Source organism: Podarcis muralis, chromosome 8 (assembly GCF_964188315.1).
Source record: "Podarcis muralis chromosome 8, rPodMur119.hap1.1, whole genome shotgun sequence".
In the NCBI taxonomy this organism is placed as follows: Eukaryota; Metazoa; Chordata; class Lepidosauria; order Squamata; family Lacertidae; genus Podarcis; species Podarcis muralis.
The window spans coordinates 18,360,724-18,381,138 of record NC_135662.1 but is presented as its reverse complement, the minus strand read 5'-3'; the positions used below and the strand labels follow the sequence as shown (position 1 = coordinate 18,381,138).

The 20,415-nt window shown below is 42.5% G+C and overlaps 1 protein-coding gene across 3 annotated transcripts in view; it reads right to left on the bottom strand.

Annotated features, from left to right (window-relative positions):
- CSMD3 (CUB and Sushi multiple domains 3) overlaps window positions 1-20,415 on the bottom strand; it is a 601,007-nt gene that overhangs the window by 470,536 nt on the left and 110,056 nt on the right. For all 3 annotated transcript variants that reach the window (XM_028736265.2, XM_028736266.2, XM_028736267.2), the window contains exon 2: window positions 19,299-19,521. In XM_028736265.2, the coding sequence (XP_028592098.2) occupies window positions 19,299-19,521 (223 nt within the window). The remainder of the gene's footprint in view (window positions 1-19,298; window positions 19,522-20,415) is intronic.

The following is a 20,415-nucleotide window of genomic DNA, read 5'->3' as shown; positions in this document are numbered from 1 at the left end:
TATTTCCACCTGGCACCATTTGCATCTGGCAGTTGGAAATCTATAGCTGAATGATACCAGAACATGGGGTAAATTGTACTGTATGTTAAGGAGAGCGAGGGCTGGAACTCGGCATATAATGAATGCAAGTTAACATAAACTGAAAACAACGAACGCAAGTGTAACAATGGAATAAGTCAAGAATCAGTAAGTGAAGTCATTTAATTACATCAAGTAATAAACTTATCTGATAACGTCATGAAATGATCCACCAGGATAAACAGCTGAGGATGGAGTGGACCTCTGGCTCAATTGGCTGATTCCCGCCTCGGCTGGCATTAAGTCTCCAGCTCTGGCTCAGCTGAAGATACACCAACGTAACTTGTTCATCTTAGCTGAGCCAAAAATGGCTGAGCTGAGGCCGGTCCCCAGACATTTTTGCCAGACAAAAATGCTCCTCTTCAATCAGGCCTTTGGCTTATTAATATCTTATACCACTTTTTAAAGTGTTTGTGGGAGGCACTGTGGGGAGGGTGTTTTGGTTTGTTTGTTTGGGGGTTTTTTGTTCTTGCTTTTATCTTGCATTTTCTGCTTTTACATTGTATTTGTATGTTGGGAACCTCCCTAAGATCTGCAGATGAAGGATGGTATACTAACTAACTAACTAACTAACTAACGAACGAACGTGGTACCTTGGGTTAAGAACTTAATTCGTTCTGGAGGTCCGTTCTTAACCTGAAACTGTTCTTAACCTGAGGTACCACTTTAGCTAATGGGGTCTCTCGCTGCCGCTGCGCGATTTCTGTTCTCATCCTGAAGCAAAGTTCTTAACCCGAGGTACTATTTCTTGGTTAGCGGAGTCTGTAACCTGAAGCATCTGTAACCCGAGGTACCACTGTAACTAACTACCGAAGAATCTTGTACCACCAGAAAGATTTCATGTAGAAATCCAGTTCGACGCTTCTCTTTGATATAGCTTGGCAACTATTCATGTTGGATCTTCCTTGCAGAAATTGTGAAATCAAACAAGCTGAAAAGAATTGATAGGGATAAATTACAAATTGCGGTTTGAATTGGATAGAGATAAGTGGAATCATTTCCAGATAAAAATGGAACAGTGATACCTAGAAGAGTGCCTGTAAATAGTACAAAATGAACTACTGGAGCCATGACCAGGCAGGGAGATGCCAGCTGTCTGTCAGGGAGGTCTAGTTCTGAGAGGACCAGATTGCCTCTGCCAGTGTGTCTAGATCATGTTCTGCTCCCTACTGCCTCTTCACTCTCCCATAGGTATCTGATTGGCAAGCCTGAGAACCAGATGCAGGACTAGACAGGCCATTGGCCTGATCCAGCAGGCTGTTCTTATATTCTTCCAGAAAGCATCCCCAGTGCCAGGAGGTTTGAATTGCAGCTCTGCCTCACTGGGCAAGCCACTTATGCTTGTAGCATATATACATGCAAGACCATTATGATTTGCATTATTGCAGCAACCCTATTTAAACTCAGTTTGCATAATTAGAAGTCCTTATTGCACAAGTTCCATCTATGCATACACAAATGAGTAGAGGATGGAGAGAGGCCACATCTCCTGGCAGCTGCCTTTTGAGAGAAAAAATGCCCATTCAATTAAATACAGATTCAAATGTGTATTTTGAGAGAAAAACATGCATTTAAATAAAAATTTTAGAGGATGAAAAATCTCATATCAATGCAGAAATGGAACAGAACAGAGTTATAGCTAAATAAAAAACATGAAAGTGACACAGACCAGGAACCGATAGATTTGCCTATCCCTATATAATAGGGACGCGGTTGGTGTTGTGGTCTAAACCACTGAGCCTCTTGGGCTTGAAGATCAGAAGGTTGGCAGTTCTAATCCCCGCTAAGGGTGAGCTCCCGTTGCTTACTCCCAGCTCCTGCGAACCTAGCAGTTCAAAAGCATGCCAAAAAGTGCAAGTAGATAAATAGGTACCGCCCCAGTGGAAAGGTAAATGGCATTTCCATGCACTGCTCTGGTTTTGGTGTTCCATTGTGCCAGAAGTGGCTTAGTCATGCTGGCCACATGACCTGGAAAAACTGTCTGCGGACAAACGCTGGCTCCTTCGGCCTGTAAAGCGAGATGAGTGCCGCAACCCCAGAGTCGTCTGCAACTGGACTTAACTGTCAGGGATTCTTTACCTTTACCTTTATATAATAGTAGGGCCTACTTGCACAAGCATTTATTTGGGTATTTTCTAGTCCATCGTAGTGGTTCTGGTCACTGCGGGAGAAGTCTCATGAGCCCCAGACTTGCTCCTACATCCTGCTGCATGTGAAACTTCTGTGCAAGCCAGATCACAAAAGGAACTGGAATGCTGCTTTCTCTTCTCTGAAAATAACTCTCTTGTTCTCAGTGGATTTGTCCTTTGTTAACTTCCATGCTAGAGGTTCTCTGCATGGCAGAGAACACATAAGCTCTCAGCTCATTCTCACATCTGGTTGCATATGCCATCTATGTGCCAGGTCACCGAATGACTCAGAACACTGAAAAAAAATACCTCTTTCTCTTAGGGGATTGGTACTTTGAGATTCGGTGTGCTTACCACCTGTACACTGTCACTTGGTAAGTGTGATCCATTGTTTAATGATTCAATATCCACAAAATCACTTTTCCACCACATTCCTATGTATGTATTCCTTCAGAAGTCAAGGAAATGAACAACTATCTGACTTTTAGAAGCCATCAGAAGGCAGCCCTGTTTAGGGGAGTTTTTGGTGTTTTCTCGTGTTTTTACTATTCTGTTGGGAGCCGCACAGAGTGGCTGGGGAAACCCGGCCAGATGGGCAGGGTATAAATAATAAAATTATTATTATTATGTATAGAAAAAGGATCAGACCCAGCACCCTGCTTTCAAGGCTCTTTCATCATTAAGCCCTTCATGCAGTGTAATGCAGAACAATGTGAGTCTAACCACGTCAACGCTGCGCCTATGGGGACCGTATGGAAGGGAAAGGTGGTGTGATCTTGCTGCCATCATGTGCAATTGCCAGAGGCCATTAGAGCAATATGAATCTCTGCCAAGCACTCTGTGAATTTATGAAGTGCATCCAGAGGCAAGGCGCCAATGGCATCATTCCTGCTGATCCAATTCTAAAGAAATTGGGGGAAAGAGTGCGATAGGACTGGGCAGTTGGAGATATCCCCAGATACAAAGGGTGGGTTAAAAAAAAATTAGACTCAAAGAACCTACAGCTTTTAGTGACATTTGGAAGGAAGCACGTGAAGAATTTTCTTTCTTCTAAAAGGAGAGCCGTGCTGCCTTGCAATTGCATAGAGCAGTAGTGGCCCTGCTGAGAAATATATGGACTGTGTTCCGCTCCTTTTATTTTCTCATGTTGAAAACAGCTGATGAGTTCTCCAGCTGAGGCAGAACTTCTACAATTAGATTTCCTTCTGTTCGTTTGTTACGTTTCTATCCCACTCTTCCATCAAGGAGCTCAAGGTGGCAGACACAGGGATATCCCATTTTTAAGCACCAATAGCAAAAACAGCAACCATGTGAGACAGAGTATTCTGGGAGATAATGAATGGTGTTTGAAGAAAGGTGGGATACTCGGGGGGGGGAGGAGGTGGAAAGACTCTTGGAACTCTCCTCTGGCCATGCCCCTCTCCCAATACCACACGCCTTCCTGTCCCACATCTAACCATGCGCTTCCCTGCTCCCCACTAAAATTTCTCATGGAACACTGATAATGCCTCTTGATTGCCTGCATGAAGGGTGTGAGAGTATGTAGAAACTAGACTAATGTACAAAGGTAAAAATTGCATTTGTTGCTCTGCTAATTTTTGCCTTTGATCTCACCCACCACTGTCATTTCCCCCCTGGATGATTTGCATAGGTGGTAATGTGACCCTGGAACAGCAAAATGCTCCCCACTCATGTCCTGTCTCTAGAATATCCAGTGACGTTTTAAAGCCGAGCCTTAAATCAAACAGAATCAAACTGAGAGTCAATTTAAATCAAGAATTACCAACAAGCATACCTCTAAAGCAATAAATGACCTGGGACCAAAATAGTGCAGCCTATTTTAATATGTGTGGCACGTGGTCTGATGAATATCCTTCTTCTTCTCAATTTCCTCAAGGGCCTAAAAGAGACAGGGTCTTTTAAACTAAAACAGCCTTACTGAATGTCCTCCCTGGGCCACAGTGACCCTCATATTGGAAAAACCTGGCTTCTTAAGAGAATCTTCAGAAATCACGTGGCATGAATTTGTTTCCACTGTTCATAGCATCATAGAATTGTAGAGCTGGAAAGGAACTACAAGGGCCATCTAGTCCAATCACCTGCAATTCAGGATTCTTGTCCAATGTGGGGCTCGGACCCATGACCCTGAGGTTAAGAATCTCGTGCTCTATTGTTGATTGTATAGTTTTCTGTGGGGTTTGCTGTGGTGTGGTCCAAGCTATTTAGAGCTTTAAAGGGAAGAAACAGTACTTTGAATGAGTAGTGCTGCTACATACGGTAATTGTTATCCCCTTTAGATAGCCATGTGTATTACTTCAGTTGTGAAGCGCAAAATTAACTCTTCTCTTCTATCTACCACCATAACTCTTTGCTTCAAAACTCCTTCTACATTCCTGATGTGTTAGAGAGAGAAAAAACCTATCAAGCCAGCTAACAAACAAAACTTTGCGGACTCTGATTTAATTTCTCTCTCTCTGAAAATGTGCAGTACAGTGGTACCTCGGGTTAAGTACTTAATTCATTCTGGAGGTCTGTTCTTAACCTGAAACTGTTCTTAACCTGAAGCACCACTTTAGCTAATGGGGCCTCCTGCTTCCGCCGTGCCGCCGGAACATGAATTCTGTTCTCATCCTGAAGCAAAATTCTTAACCCGAGGTACTATTTCTGGGTTAGCGGAGTCTGTAACCTGAAATGTATGTAACCTGAAGCGTATGTAACCCGAGGTATCACTGTACAGATAACTCCCATTTTGTGTGCATTCGAGGCCCGAAGGACTGCTGATGCACACACCATTTCCGGCCCCAGAAGGGGGGGGGGGGTTACACATGCCCCACCAACATGTTTGGTACCTTGGAATGCAACCCCTGCACAAATGGGGGAGTTGCCTGTAATTGAATTTAAAAACTCACATAAATCATAGCACCATCATGACTGCAGGAATAGAACGGCAACTACCGGTACTTCTGCTGCTCTGATAAGAAACTTGGAAATAGAAAAGGGATAATATAATAATAAAATAAGCCTTTGCAACCAAGTCTGAATTGAACCTGGAAACTGACAACCAAGGTAGGTGGACCAATACCAAGTAAAATGCTCAATCCAACCAGAAGCATTTTGAATCAAGTGAAGTTTCCAGACACTGTTCCTAGACAGCTCATGCCTCTTACTAAAGCATGAATCCTTTTGGCCTATCCAGAAAAAAACCTTATAGATGCTAGCAGTACCTGGGCATTCAGATAATGCAGTGAGCAACTCCTCTGTGTGTGAGTTTCAGACTAATACAATACTTTAATTGATTTGCTTCTTGTGCACACTTGTAAGTCTGGAAATCACTGAGCTAGAGCTATTTCATCAGGTGTATAAAGCAGTCTGGGAAGTTGGCAGGTATGTATAAATGAACACAATGGGGGGACAAGGGAGAGACTCCAGCAGTGGTGCTAAAGGCAAAGGAAATGCAGGCAGTGTTGGTTTGCAAGCCCCCTCCAAAAAGACTGGCCCCTCTCACCTGTCCTCGGAGCTTGCTTACCGGTAACCTCCTCTGGCTGATATCTCAGACAGACCAGGGAGATTCTGATAGGCGACATTTTCCCAAGCGTGGGTAAAATGCACAACCCCTCTCTCCTGCTTCCGCAGGGGAAAGAAAATAAGTCAGAAATCTATTTACATGATGTTTATTTCTGACATTACAGCACTAGAGAAAAACACGTCCTTTCAGTTCAGTTCTTCCAGCAAGTCAGTCAAACTTCCTGAACATGCACAGTCAGAAGGTTTCAAGTTACACTCTTCACAAAGACTTATCCAGCCTGTGAACTTCCTGGGAAATTCTTCTTTCCCACAGATAGGCACATCATGTGGTGTCAACAAACTGTCTGTCTGCAGCGGTGATGTTTCCATATACTGACAGGCAGTACAACATATGATTGCTTCACTGTTAGATGAAGTACAGATGGATGTGCAAACCATTGTTCCGGATCAATGTGGAAGCATTAGATCATTTCCTAATTTTCAACAATATTTTGGTCTTCTCAACATGGATATCAAAATACCTCACAAATGCCAAATGTATGGAACAAAGCCACTTGTCAGGTGCTGTTGCGGTTGCTCAAGAGTAAGCAGGCAGGACTCTGACCTGTGTTTTTGTTGTTGTTGTTTAGTCGTTTAGTCGTGTCCGACTCTTCATGACCCCATGGACCAGAGCACGCCAGGCACTTCAGTCTTCCACTGCCTCCCGCAGTTTGGCCAAACTCATGCTGGAAGCTTCCAGAACACTGTCCAACCATCTCGTCCTCTGTCATCCCCTTCTCCTTGTGCCCCCAATCTTTCCCAACATCATGGTCTTTTCCAGGGAGTCTCTCTTCTCATGAGGTGGCCAAAGTACTGGAGCCTCAGCTTCAGGATCTGTCCTTCCAGTGAGCACTCAGGGCTGATTTCCTTCAGAATGGAGATGTCTGATCTTCTTGCAGTCCATGGGACTCTCAAGAGTCTCCTCCAGCACCATAATTCAAAAGCATCAATTCTTCAGCGATCAGCCTCCTTTATGGTCCAGCTCTCACTTCCATACATCACTACTGGGAAAACCATGGCTTTTACTATAAGGACCTTTGTTGGCAAGGTGATGTCTCTAACCTGTGTTTAACAGGCTTTATTTGGGTGCAAACTACGGTATTTACACTGAGGAGCCCCAAAGCTCATGTCTGGCTCAATTGCTAGCAGAATCCGGGAGTGGTCTTTTTCTGTACCTCCCCCAACATAAAAGTTTTGTTAACCCCAACCTTTTCCACCCCTCCCTGTGCCTCAGACTACTGTGCATGATGGGCAATGGCAAGGACATGCTTCCCCCCTTTCCGGCTTGCTCAGGAGCGGCATTAAGGCTCTCACTAGCATCCTCTGGTCCTTGCACCTCTTCTCCACTGGAAGTGCGGCTTTCCTCCTCTCCGGAAGAGGAACTGCTTCGCAAGATTTTCGGAGGCTCCCTGTAACACAACTGCCCTTCTATTCTTGCCTCTGAGCCGATGGCAGTTCCCTGACACCACTCATTCCCAAATTCTGCACAACCAGATAAAGGCAGGGCAGTTAGTAGTAGCGAATTGCAACCATCTAAGAAAACCAGAGAAATTCCCTGCTTTCATTCAATCAAAAATTGTGGTTTCAGACACCATTCTGTTTGACTTAAAGACAGTGACACAATTCACTGATAAATGCAGAGTGCCTGGTTGTTTTATCATATGTCAACAGGCCATCTGAATCCACCTAGAGATGCAGGGGCACAGAAAGAGATTGGATGTTCTGGGTATCCCAACCACCTGAAATTGTATCTGAAAGTGGCCCATGGGCAGATACTTCAGTTCTGTCTCTTGTATTAGAACAAAGCCTGCCATACAGGGCTGACGCTAGGAAATGGTTGGTAGCCACTTGGCCTTGCTCAGTGCTGCACAAGAAATAAATAAATGAACAGGGTTGAGGTAGATGTCAGCATTGTCCAAGGATGCCAACCCCAAATAAAGACATTTAGAAGCACATTCAATACTGCTAAAGATTTCACCAAAATGATCAAGGGGATTGAGCAACTCTCCTATGAGGAAAGGTTTCAGCATTTGGTATTTGTTTAGTTTAGAGATAAGGCAAATAATAACATAATGCATGGCACAGAGAAAGTGGATAGAGACAACTTTTTGTCCTTCTCTTGTGATACTGGAACTTGTGGAATGAAGCTTAAAGTTGGAAGTTTCAGGATAGATAAAAGAAAGCACTTTTCACACAGCACATGTGTCCATCTCAAGAGACAATGGAGTGTGCCTCCGGGGGTGAAGTCAAATTGCTGGAGAATCACAGTGCCTGCTGCGGCTAGAGAGAGAAGTAACTCATAACTCCCGCCTCCCTGGAGCACAAGCAGAGTAGTGGGCATGGAGGTACTGGGCCACCCAAATGACCACCCCCACCCCCTAGGCCTCACTGATGTGGTCCAAAGGAAAGCAGTGCAATACATTTGGTGCCAGCTTAGCTGTTGGAGTTGCCAGAATGAAGCATACCTGCCCGTGGACTGTCTCGCCAGAGTGGTACATGCTCTAGTTATCTCCCGCTTGGACTACTGCAATGCGCTCTATGTGGGGCTACCTTTGAAGGTGACCCGGAAACTACAACTAATCCAGAATGCGGCAGCTAGACTGGTGATTGGGGGCAGCAGCCGAGACCATATAACACTGGTCCTGAAAGACCTACATTGGCTCCCAGTACGTTTCTGAGCACAACACCAAGGTGTTGGTGTTGACCTTTAAAGCCCAAACAGCCTCGGTCCAGTATACCTGAAGGAGCGTCTCCACCCCCATCGTTCTGCCTGGACACTGAGGTCCAGCGCCAAGGGCCATCTGGCGGTTCCCCTCACTGCAAGAAGCTAAGCTACAGGGAACCAGGCAGAGGGCCTTCTCGGCAGTGGCACCTGTCCTGTGGAACGTCCTCCCATCAGATGTTAGAGATAAACAACTACCTGACATTTAGAAGACATCTGAAGGCAGCCCTGTTCAGGGAAGTTTTTAATGTGTGACATTTTAATGTACTTTTAATCTTTGTTGGAAGCCGCCCAGAGTGGCTGGGGAAGCCCAGCCAGATGGGCGGAATACAAATAATAAATTACTATTACTATAGATAGATAGATAGATGATAGATAATATTTATTACGGCCATAGGCCCATACAGGTAAAAACAACACATAAGTGACAGCTTGTGCCGTGGGGAAAAGAAAAAAAACAGTCGCTAAAACACCACTATAACAATAAAATACTATAAGATGGAAAGGCATGCTACGCCTTAATTAGCTTGTAGTGCTCCTTGGCGTCGCTTTTGGGAGAGGACAGCGACCAGGAACCTAGCCACTTTCAGGGTCATGTGGGAATCCTTATCCTGCAAGATTTGGGCAAGGTGGAATTTTGGTGGGGTACCCTCTAGTTTCTGTATGATTGATCCCAACAAATTTGCCTGTGGCACATTGAACAAGGGGCAAGTGAACATAATGTGCTGAAGCGACTCCGGCGTCACCTTATCACATTCGCACGTGGCGGGGGCTTGGCCCTTTGAGAATCTATGTCTCAGGACATTGGAGGGGAAAACGTTGAACCTCGCTTTGGTGAAGGCCAGTCTATGGGCAACAGTCGAAAGGGAGGAGAGGTATGATGGAACGCAATAAGTTAAAGTGATACCAATGTTCTGGGGCGAACAAACACCTCCCCCCAGCATATAATTTTGCTGTAAGTCGATGTCATCCAGTCTTTGATGGATCTGTCTTTGAGCAGTGATTTGGTCTAGTTTTAGGGAATCTGAGGGAGAGAGACTATTACTATTACTATACAAGGCGCCATCTAACCGTGTTAGGGATTCCACTTCTGATTTGTGTAGGTTTTACTCCTTAGCCTTTTCTTCTCCTGAAGATGCCCCACAAGGCAGTGGAGGTTTAGAATCAGAGTTTTCCTTGTCCTAGATGGGCTACCTTCCCATGTTAACAAGCACCATCTGCCCTTCTGCCCATGCAGTAACTGTCTTCTTGACTGTTGGACCCACTATTGGTCTCGTCCACTAAATGTGCCAGAGCCTGTCCTCACATGCAGAGGAAGTCCCTAATTCACTGAGGGTTTGAGACCCATCAGCTACCCCCACCTGGTTTAGCTGGCCAGTCAAAGCCGGTTCCCTGGGAGTGGCCACTGTTGCATGCTGGCAGCCTCTACGAGTGACAGGCAAGAGCTGAGTGCAGGGTGGAGACCAAAGGTGAACAAACTACCCCAGAAGGAGCACAATGTGTCCCTTACCAGAGGTACTACCCTTTATATGGAGTTTATGGAATTTAAAGGCGTAAAGTCCTTTAAACTCAATGCAGTTTGCTTCTGAGCAAGCAAGCATGCATAGGATTGGACTGACACTTATGTTGTGCATTTCTCTTTTAATATATGTCACGAAATGCAGCCACCGTTATGTTTTTAACGTGGCATTGAAGACACAAAGGTAATAGATTGTACAAGTAAAAGTGAACAAAGAGACAGATTTTGGAACTCTAATAACCATCAGACACTAATGAAGCATTAGAATGCTGTTGTGATTACACGCTTACAAGCCATTTACAGCCCTAAGTTCATAACATTGTACATGCTTCTAATGCTGGAGTGCCATGAGCTGCCTTTTCATTATATATTATTGTCTCATATTTATGATGTGACATTTTTGCTAAATATGGCTAAGGAAAAATCCATCATGAAAAGGTCTGTTAGATTATAGGCTCCAAGAAGCTGCCCTTTTAGCACAGACATAAATTTGCTTCAGCTAATAACATGGCCTGTTTGGAATGTAATCAGCACACTTACAGGTAAGAAACTTCCAGGGGAGGCCATTATAGCCTTTAAAGCTAGAACAAGTCACCTTGAATTGGGGGGGGGGGGGAGAAAAATATACTTACATTTAACCTTACCTACGAAGTTTAGCTCAACCCCCCCTATTTTACAATGTGAGTTCAGGACTGTTCCTTCTGCAAGGTCTTCCGGACGTTACACAAATGAAAGAACACATCAGGAGAAAGAGAATTTAATTATCATTATGGAAGATAATAATACCCATAACGACACAAAAGGTACAGTCCATGATTTGCACTGTGAGGCTGTGCAAATACATCGGCCTTCATTATTCAAAGGGACATTTCACAGGAGATTCCCTCCCAGCCCACATTTGACAAGCAAGCAGTACTTGCATAGAAATGGCAAATGATTTTATTGGTAATTTTAATGTATATTTTATAATTGTCATCATCATCATAATTTATTTATATCCCGCCCATCTGGCTGGGCTTCCCCAGCCACTCTGGGCGGCTTCCAACAAAACACTAAAATACAATAACCTATTAAACCTTTAAAGCTTCCCTAAACAGGGTTGCCTTCAGATGTCTTCTAAAGGTCTGGTAGTTCTTTGTCTCTTTGACATCTGGTGGGAGCGCATTCCACAGGGCGGGTGCCACTACTGAGAAGGCCCTCTGCCTGGTTCCCTGTAACCCCCTTTCTTGCAGTGAGGGAACCGCCAGAAGCCCCTCAGCGCTGGACCTCAGTGTCTGGGCAGAACGATGGAGGTGGAGTTGCTCCTTCAGGTATATTGGACCGAGGCCGTTTAGGGCTTTAAAGGTCAGCACCAACACTGAATTGTGCTCAGAAACCTTTATGTAAACTACTTAGAGGTTTTGATGATTAAGAGACATATTCAAGTGGTATATAAATTCATGTTAAATAAATAAGCCAATGAGATCAAGGGACTGGAAGCAGCTTCCCTGTGATGAAAGGTCATAGCATTTGTAACTTTTTAATTTAGGGGGGAAACAGAATGGAGGTATGTAAGATTTTAAATGGTTGTGGAGTGGGTAGGAATAGCTTTTTCTCCCTCTCTCATAATGTTAGAGCTTGGAGCCATCAACTGAACCTGTATGTTAGAAAATTACAGACAGACAAAAGAAAGTGCTTCATCACGTAGTTAAACTATGGAACTTGCTACGACAGTATGTAGTAATGGTTGTTGGATAGCTTTAAAAGGCTTTAGATAAATTCACAAGGGATAAAGCTATCAATTACGACTTCTTATTCTTTGGTGATCATTCATAGCCAAGTAAGAATGTCTTCCATAAACATGGTTTTAAAAAATGACTGTGGAGGCCAATTCTGGACCCACATATCCTTCTACAGTGAGGACATAGGTTTCTGGGTGAGAGCTGATCATGGTGAGGGTTTGCCAAGCATGCCTTGCTCTTAGCATGTTTCTCCCTTTCGACCTGAGTTCAGGCGTCTTCAAAACTCATGACATCTTTAGTAAAGGCTGTTCTCCAATTGGAGCACTCGCAGGCCAGTGTTTCCCAGTTGTCAGTGTTTATGCTACATTTTTTAAGATTTGCCTTGAGAAAGCCTTTGAACCTCTTTTGTTGACCACCAGCATTACACTTACCATTTTTAAGTTCGGAATAGAGTAGTTGCTTTGGAAGATGATAATCAGACATCCGCACAACGTGACTAGTCCAACAAAGCTGATGTTGAAGAATCATTGCTTTGACACTGGTGATCTTTGCTTCTTCCAGTACACTGGCATTAGTTCGCCTGTCTCCCCAAGTGATTTGTAAAAAAATTTGGAGACTGTTGACGGAATCTTTCAAGGAGTTGGAGATGGTGTTTATATGTGGTCCATGTTTCACAAGCATACAGCAAGGTTGGTAGTACAATAGCTTTGTAAACAAGCATTTTGATTTCCCTGCAAATGTCCTGGTCCTCAAACACTCTGCACTTCAATTGGGAGGAAGCCGTCCTCGTAGAGCTCAGGCAATGCTGGATTTCAGCATCAATGTCTGCCCTTGTGGAAAGATAACTGCCCAGGTAGCTGAAGTGACCAACATTTGTTGCATTGCTGATGCATTGTTTTGTGCTTGTTGGTGCAGCACTTTGGTTTTTTGGATGTTGAGCAATAGGCCAAGTTTTTCGTAAGCTTCTGAGAAGATATTTAGGACGGTTTGGAGGTCATCCTCTGAGTGTGCACACACTACGTTGTCATCAGTGTACTGAAGCTCTATGACGGAAGTTATGGTAACCTTACTCTCTGCTTTCAGCCTGCTTAGATTAAAGAGCTTTCCATCTGTTCAATATATGATTTCTACTCTGGAGGGGAGTTTCCCTTTGATAAAGTGTACCAGTGACTCCTAGTCATGATGACTGTGCCCTGCCTCTACTATTGAATGTGATACACCTCTGAATGCTAGCTACTGGGGAGGACATGTGTGGAAAATGTTGATGGGCTCATGTCCTATTCGCTGGCTTTTCTTAAGCATCTTGCTGGTCACTGTGAACAGGATCCTGGACCTGATCCAACAGATTTCTTCTTAAATTGTTATTATTTGTTCGATTTATTATCTGCTGTTCACCAGGGATGGTCACAGTAATTAAAAAAATACAGTATCAAAAATAGTTTAAAACCAAATTACAGACATCCGAAGACTGCTTTGGAACAACTAAGAATTGGCTTGATGGGAGAACAACCACGTGGGTGGGTGATTAATTCTGGTTGCTTGCTGAAGAAAAAAAGACTTCCATACAATGCCCTGTTCTTATGACAAGTAAAGGCCAGCTTGCAGCAGGCTGCAAACCATGCTGTGCTCACTCTATTCCTTATTGTAAGGTTTGGGAGGGGAATTCACCTGTGCAAGCACTTTTCCTCAAATGCTTGTAACATCCCTAACATATAGATTGCCCTTGACAGAATGTAAGTAATACAGATACAATGAGAAGAATAGAACTTCAGAACAAGAATGATATCACTATGAAAATTAATGATGTGGAAATCAAGGCACAGACAAAATGTAGAGCAATGATAAAAACAGGAAATAAATTGCAACTTTCAATGCAAAAGAAGATAAAAGGAAATGCACATAACATTAATAGAAATAAGAGCCATAATTTATGATGTTTACAAGGCAGCTGATAAAAGTTATCCCTGTCAGCTGAACTTGTTTTAAAATGGACCATTGTTTCTTTAGAAAATATTTAACATGTGTGGATAATTAACTTTCCCAACTATTGTGGTTTCTTTGTCATTTGAGGACAAACACAATTTCCCCTTAAAACATATTTTCTGTCCTCATGAATATTTGAGTTCCCTGCCTTACCTAAAAATAATGAATAGAAAATTGTAGACTATTAAAGCCATAAATCTGTCTCACATGATCTGATAAAGCATGGAAGCTTTAGGACAGGAGATGCTGTCCAATGTCAAAGTAGACTTCACGATTTGGCACTTTGCTCTATATCTTAATTTTCAAAACAACCAAGTTTTTGCTATCTAGAATTTTGCTCTACAGGTGAGTGAAAACTAACTGATCCCACCTTCTAAAAGGCAATAAATAAAGCATGAATCAGATCCTTTTTATATGTATACTATTTAGGTATTTGTCTGTCACCTTTCAGGTGAAGAAGGGGAAGCTATGGCCCTCCAAATCCTGTTGGTCTATAACTTCCATCATCCCTAACCACTGTCATGTTACTTGAGCTTGATGGGAAGTCCAACAAAATTTGGAGGGTCATAGGTTTATCACATAAAAAGTAGAGACATCACCTTGCCAACAAAGGTCCGTATAGTTAAAGCTATGGTTTTCCCAGTAGCGATGTATGGAAGTGAAAGCTGGACCATAAAGAAGGCTGATCACCGAAGAATTGATGCTTTTGAATTATGGTGCTGGAGGAGACTCTTGAGAGTCCCATGGACTCCAAGAAGTTCAAACCTCTCCATTCTTAAGGAAATCAGCCCTGAGTGCTCACTGGAAGGACAGATCCTGAAGCTGAGGCTCCAATACTTTGGCCACCTCATGAGAAGAGAGACTCCTTGGAAAAGACTGTGATGTTGGGAAAGATTGGGGGCACAAGGAGAAGGGGACGACAGAGGACGAGATGGTTGGACAGTGTTCTGGAAGCTTCCAGCATGAGTTTGGCCAAACTGCGGGAGGCAGTGGAAGACAGAAGTGCCTGGCGTGCTCTGGTCCATAGAGTCACGAAGAGTCGGACACGACTAAACAACAACAACAACAGGTTTATTGCCCCTGTTTTGAAGCACAGTGTGTTCCATAAAACATAAAAATGCAATATACCTACTCATTAAGAAAGCACTCATCCCACCCCCACCTCCGAATAAAACACCATCCACAGACAATTTGTTCGAATAAAACTAAATAACAATAGCATTGCTAGGCACAGCAATATCAACTGCAGCAAGCCAGTAACACACCATTAAAAACAGGCTAAAAGAAATCCCAGCACCATTTCCACAGCAACAACTACATAATTTATGAAAAAGCAAGTCGAAAATAAATGGGTCTTCAAAACCCACTTATAAACCTGGAACAAACTGTGCTGCAGGCCTGCATTAAGAACCCTGCCTGGACTGGAGGGGGCGACGGAGACCCTGCTAATAAACCATATAAGTTTCCAAACCTGCTGGGTGCGGGGAGGGCCTGGAAATAATAGTCAAGGTTCAAGAGACATAACTACCAGCTTTTAATTACGGCAAAGCTTGGCATGCATTAACATCAGTTTGCTAATGTCTATGCTTAGCAACACACCATTTGTTGCTTGTTTTTTGCACTGAAACATGCTGTGACATTCTCTTCATATTCGATGTTCTGTACCAGGGCTGGGAGACCTCGGGTCAAACAAAGGGGCTCTCCAGGCTTCTCTATTTGTCCCCCCCAATACCCTCCCCACCTGCCCTTCTTGAGTACCTTTTCATGGCTTGAGGGTCTCTGGAAACGTCTCTGACTTTTGCAGAGCTGGAAGAGTCACATCCATTGCTCTGTCCACTTTCTCATCTGACCCCAGCCACCAGTGGCATATAGGACCTGAGCATTTTCCCATGAGAAAATGTGGGCCACTGGCTGAAAATGGTCTCCCCACCCTGCAGGGGTGAGGAGCATCAAGCAGAAAAAAGAGACCTGGCTGTATAAAACTCACCTCAGTCTAATTACATTTGTTAAATTAACAGCTATAGTTTTCCTACAGACTGAAACATAACAGTACAGCTCACATAAATATTATCAAGCATACAGAACCAAGCGGATGAATTTGAATCTCAGTGCCTGACTTTTAGGTGCCGAACACATTTCCAGGACATTGTTTTGCTCAGTGTGATAGAGCTACTAGAGATCAGTGTGGAGCTCACAGGAAGGGTCAAAAGTTTTCTTGAGCTCCCCTCTCCTTTCTGCCCCCCCCCCCACAAAAAAAAAAAATCCCCAGGAGCCAGCCCTTCATGAACTTACCAAGGAAACTAAATAGAAATCAATATTTTTTGGCTGTAGATTGAAGTGTTTTTAGGTATTCTACCTCAGAATAAAATTGTGTAAATGGATCATAAAATATGGAGAGACCAAGCTGTTTAAGACTCTATAACACCCAACCAGCTTCAAATAATAATAATAATAATTTCTTTATACCCCACCCATCTGGCTGGGTTTCCCCAGCCACTCTGGGCGGCTCCCAATCAAATATTAAAAACACAATAACATTAAACATTAAATATTTGAGTGATGCTGTTGGAAATTTCAACACATTTTTAACATATGCAAGCGCTGTACTCATCTCAGCCTCATTATGGGAACCGAGTGTGGATTTAAGGAGGTTCAGCTCTTGTGGCTTTAACTGAGCAATTAATCAATTAAAGGTTTGTTGTTTTTTACATCACCCTACCATCACGTTGCTGAGGCAGTTTGGAAAAGGAATAAGGGAATAAAAATATAGGTGCAATTCAATAAACTAAATCTGACATTATAAAAACAGGTTAAATTGGTCAGCAGGATTAAAATTGCTGAGCCATCCTCATCATTGTCCATTTGCCTTTTCCTGTTTTCTTCCTGCCATGCATATAGAGTGCTGGTCAATTAACTTTGATAATTCTACTTAACTGACATTATCTGATCTTCGAGAGCCACCTGCCACATTGCACCTGTATAAAGAGACTATGGGTGACATTTGGAGTCTCATTATTTCTTGTATTCCTCCTTGCTACCTCTGAATCCCCACAGTAAATCTTATCTTTCTTCCGTGCCTCCTGCTTCTATCTAAGTGGTGGCCAAAGCTGCAGCACTGCATGAGGCTGTTTGAAGAAAATCAATGATCCTATGCTCTGTAGTTCAAAGTTGCGTCAAAAATGCTGAGCCCTTAATTTGCGCCTAATCATTTCGGAACTGCTTTTGCTCAGCTGGTCAACTGAGACAGAGATGGAGCAGTGCAGAGCAAACCAAGTTTCCTGGACTCTCTAGTAATGAATACGTGTTTTTGGACAGAGCCCCCAAGGACCCTGAAAAACACAAGAGGTCTGTATTTATAAAGCAAACAGCACAAAGATCAACAAGCCCTCCAAAGAATTAGGAGACAACAGCTACTTCTCTGACCCTTGTTTTTCAAAGCATTCTTTCCAAGAGATATTTCTGTAAGTAATCATGATGCTTCAGCTTTCAGCCAGTGGAGGTGGCACATTATTTTTTAATTAAAAAAAAATGCTTTTTATTAAAGGTATTGCAAAAAATAATAATCTATTAACAATAAAATGATAAACAACGTCTCCATAGTCATACATTATTGCAATACAACCTGACAGTGGATTTTACTTTGGCAACCAAGTTGGCAGGAAAGTGTCCCTCCAGAAAGATAGTGGCATAATAAATTAATGGGTACTGAGTTTGAACAAATTTATCTGTCAGAGCCACTCCTCTGGCTTCCTTGAATTCTTGGGTAAGAGTCTAATCAAGCGCCAATTGCCAGACTCTTATCATACCAAGTTTTAAGAGGAAGATTCTCCATTCCCCTCCAATACCATGCCACTAAAGTTTGGCAGTTAGTTATTAACTTTTAACAGAACCTTAGGTACTGATGTCTACCAACAAAATAACAGAAAGGAATGCAAAGAGTAGGATCAGGCATAATCATTTGTCTAATAAGTTACCTAAGTATAGAGAAAGTTGCAGACCCCAAAGTCTTTGGCTGATGGGACCTCATATCATAAATGAAACAGTGCCCCACATGTCCCACATCTCCTCCAACACAGAGTGGGGAAGTAGGGGTTTGTGCAGCTAAGCTTGATAAGGTAGCCAACAAATGAATCCAAAACCATACACCAGACCATTGAGTCTCTTCATTTTTCTTTTTAAAAAGTGTCAAGTTACACACAGGGCATGTTAGTCACTTGTCCCAAGCTTCAGTAGGCAGGTGTAGCATGGCCACCCTAGTTTTTCCTCCCATACACCCAGTGATGGATGCATGTGTCAATTTCAGTTTTTCTCCATTTCTCAATATCACAACCTTAACTTCAGTTCACCCCTCTGCAATATTTTAAAAGTCTGCAGTAAAATTAATGTGCATTTACGTGCAAATTTATCCCAATGTATGTATCTTTGTGTACATTTTCTTTATCTAGTATAATGATTTCTACAAGCAATCTCCCCCCACCCCCAAATAGCATGGATTTTGTATTTTCACTAATGTGCACTTTTCTTATGTATGCACTCTTTGGTTGGGGAACTTTGTCTCGATGTATAGAGTAGTGTGAGTTTCAAAGAAGAGTTGTGTTTCAGTTGTTTGGGAAGTGCAAATTTGCGAAGTTTTCATTAAAATGAAACTATATGGATTTCTCCCCATGCCTACATACACTCCACATGGTTTTCAGTTCTGATTCTGTTGGCCAGTCAGACATTTAGGCTGATTATATCTGGCAGTCACTATATGATAGGCTAACAAACCATCTTCAGGTCAAGAGAGAGAAGAACATGGCAGGGTCATGTGAAAGAGACACAAAATCTTGAAGATTAGTTATCTCTTGCTTTCTGATGGAATGAGCTGATCAGCAGAGGAACAAACCTTCTAAGGAGGGGCTGGATTCCCCACCTATCAGGGTTGCAGTGAATTTTCTGCATTGGCCTCAGGCAGAATATATTGCTTTGAGACCCCTTCAAACTCTTTGCATATATGCACACAATCTAAGATTCATCACTCAAATGTAAAGATATGGGCAATTGGAGAATAAAGAATGTCCCTGGGGAAAAGGACAATTAGTGCATATGCAATATTGTCTATTGGGAATACTGTCAATGTTTCAGGCAGAAGTGTTTACCAGCCTTTCTATATGAGATAATTAAAATGAAAACTAGTGGTGCTCACGAATTGATCCTGGAACCTTCTGCAGATCTTATGCTCATGTGCCACTGAGTTACCACGTGCTTCAGCAAGATCTACAATGTAACCCAAATAACAACTGCTTTCAGAAAAATACAATGAGTTATAAGCTTCTCATTACCTAAACTTATGGTTTGTACAAAAGCTAATGCATTTGTGTCAAAGGAATTGTCAACTGTCATCTGAAAATGAATGGGCAATGTTTTCTTTTAGTGAACCTCTTTCCGTAATTTGACTTTAGCATCTGCTATTGAAAAGAGGATGAGCAAGGTAGCTGAAAAAATGTAACAACTTCAGTTCCAATATTGCCAGGAAAGACATTTCGAGAAAATGTATTCATTTGTAGCAAGCCATATTTTGATAGGATGTCAACAATATTTACCTTGTCCTGAAGTTTGTAGGATGTGGATGCCCATCATATAATGATAAATAATCGTATTCTTCTTCTAGAGCAAAAGACTGAAATACTATCTGTATTCTGTTTCTTTCTTCTGCAATTATTACCCATGTACAATTTGCGCCATTTGGATATCCATATGGGAAGCCGGGGCTTTCTATAGTACCATTAAGTCCTTTTAATGTTCCACCACATGTATAAATAAATCCTGCAAAAAAATGAATAAGAAAAAAAGAGTAAATTCATTATCACCACACATACCTTATTGAATGAAACAAATTCTTCCTCACCTTAATAGATCAGTTAAATATTCTGCTCCAACTCTGCCAGATATTTCTCTAACTACAGTGGTACCTCGGGTTACATACGCTTCAGGTTACATACGCTTCAAGTTACACTGCTAACCCAGAAATACTGCTTCAGGTTAAGAACTTTGCTTCAGGATAAGAACAGAAATTGGGCTCCTGTGGCACGGTGGCAGCAGGAGGCCCCATTAGCTAAAGTGATGCTTCAGGTTAAGAACAGTTTCAGGTTAAGAACAGACCTCCGGAATAAATTAAGTACTTAACCCGAGGTACCACTGTATAGTAAAACACATCTTTGGCATGTCAGTCCCCTATGGGTCTTGATAGCTCCTCGATTATGGAGTTTACATTATGTCCAAGTTGATGAATTTAGGATCAAGATTTCATATTATTAGCTTGCCATTTGCTTGTGAAATTCATATTCCAAATCACAGAACTGTAGACTTGGAAGGGACAAACAATGTCCAATGTGGTGCTCAAACCCATGACTTGGAAATTAAGAGTCTCATGCTCTTATCAAATGAGCTATCCCTTGGTCTTCTCCATTCACATCTAGCAAAATGAATGTGCTGCTCCCTTTCTTTTACTATCATTATGAAAACTATTTCCTTTAACCTTTATTTGTATGTGGAGCTCTGCTGGAGGAATTATATCTTAAGTCCATTCCAAAAACACAGGTTAGGGCAGAATGCTGTGGCCTACTTGCTAAGTAGAGTTTTCCAGTTAGAAAGTGGAACACATTACGCTAGTGACACTGGATGCTAATAGGTTTCTCAAAATGCTTCTATTAAGCCATA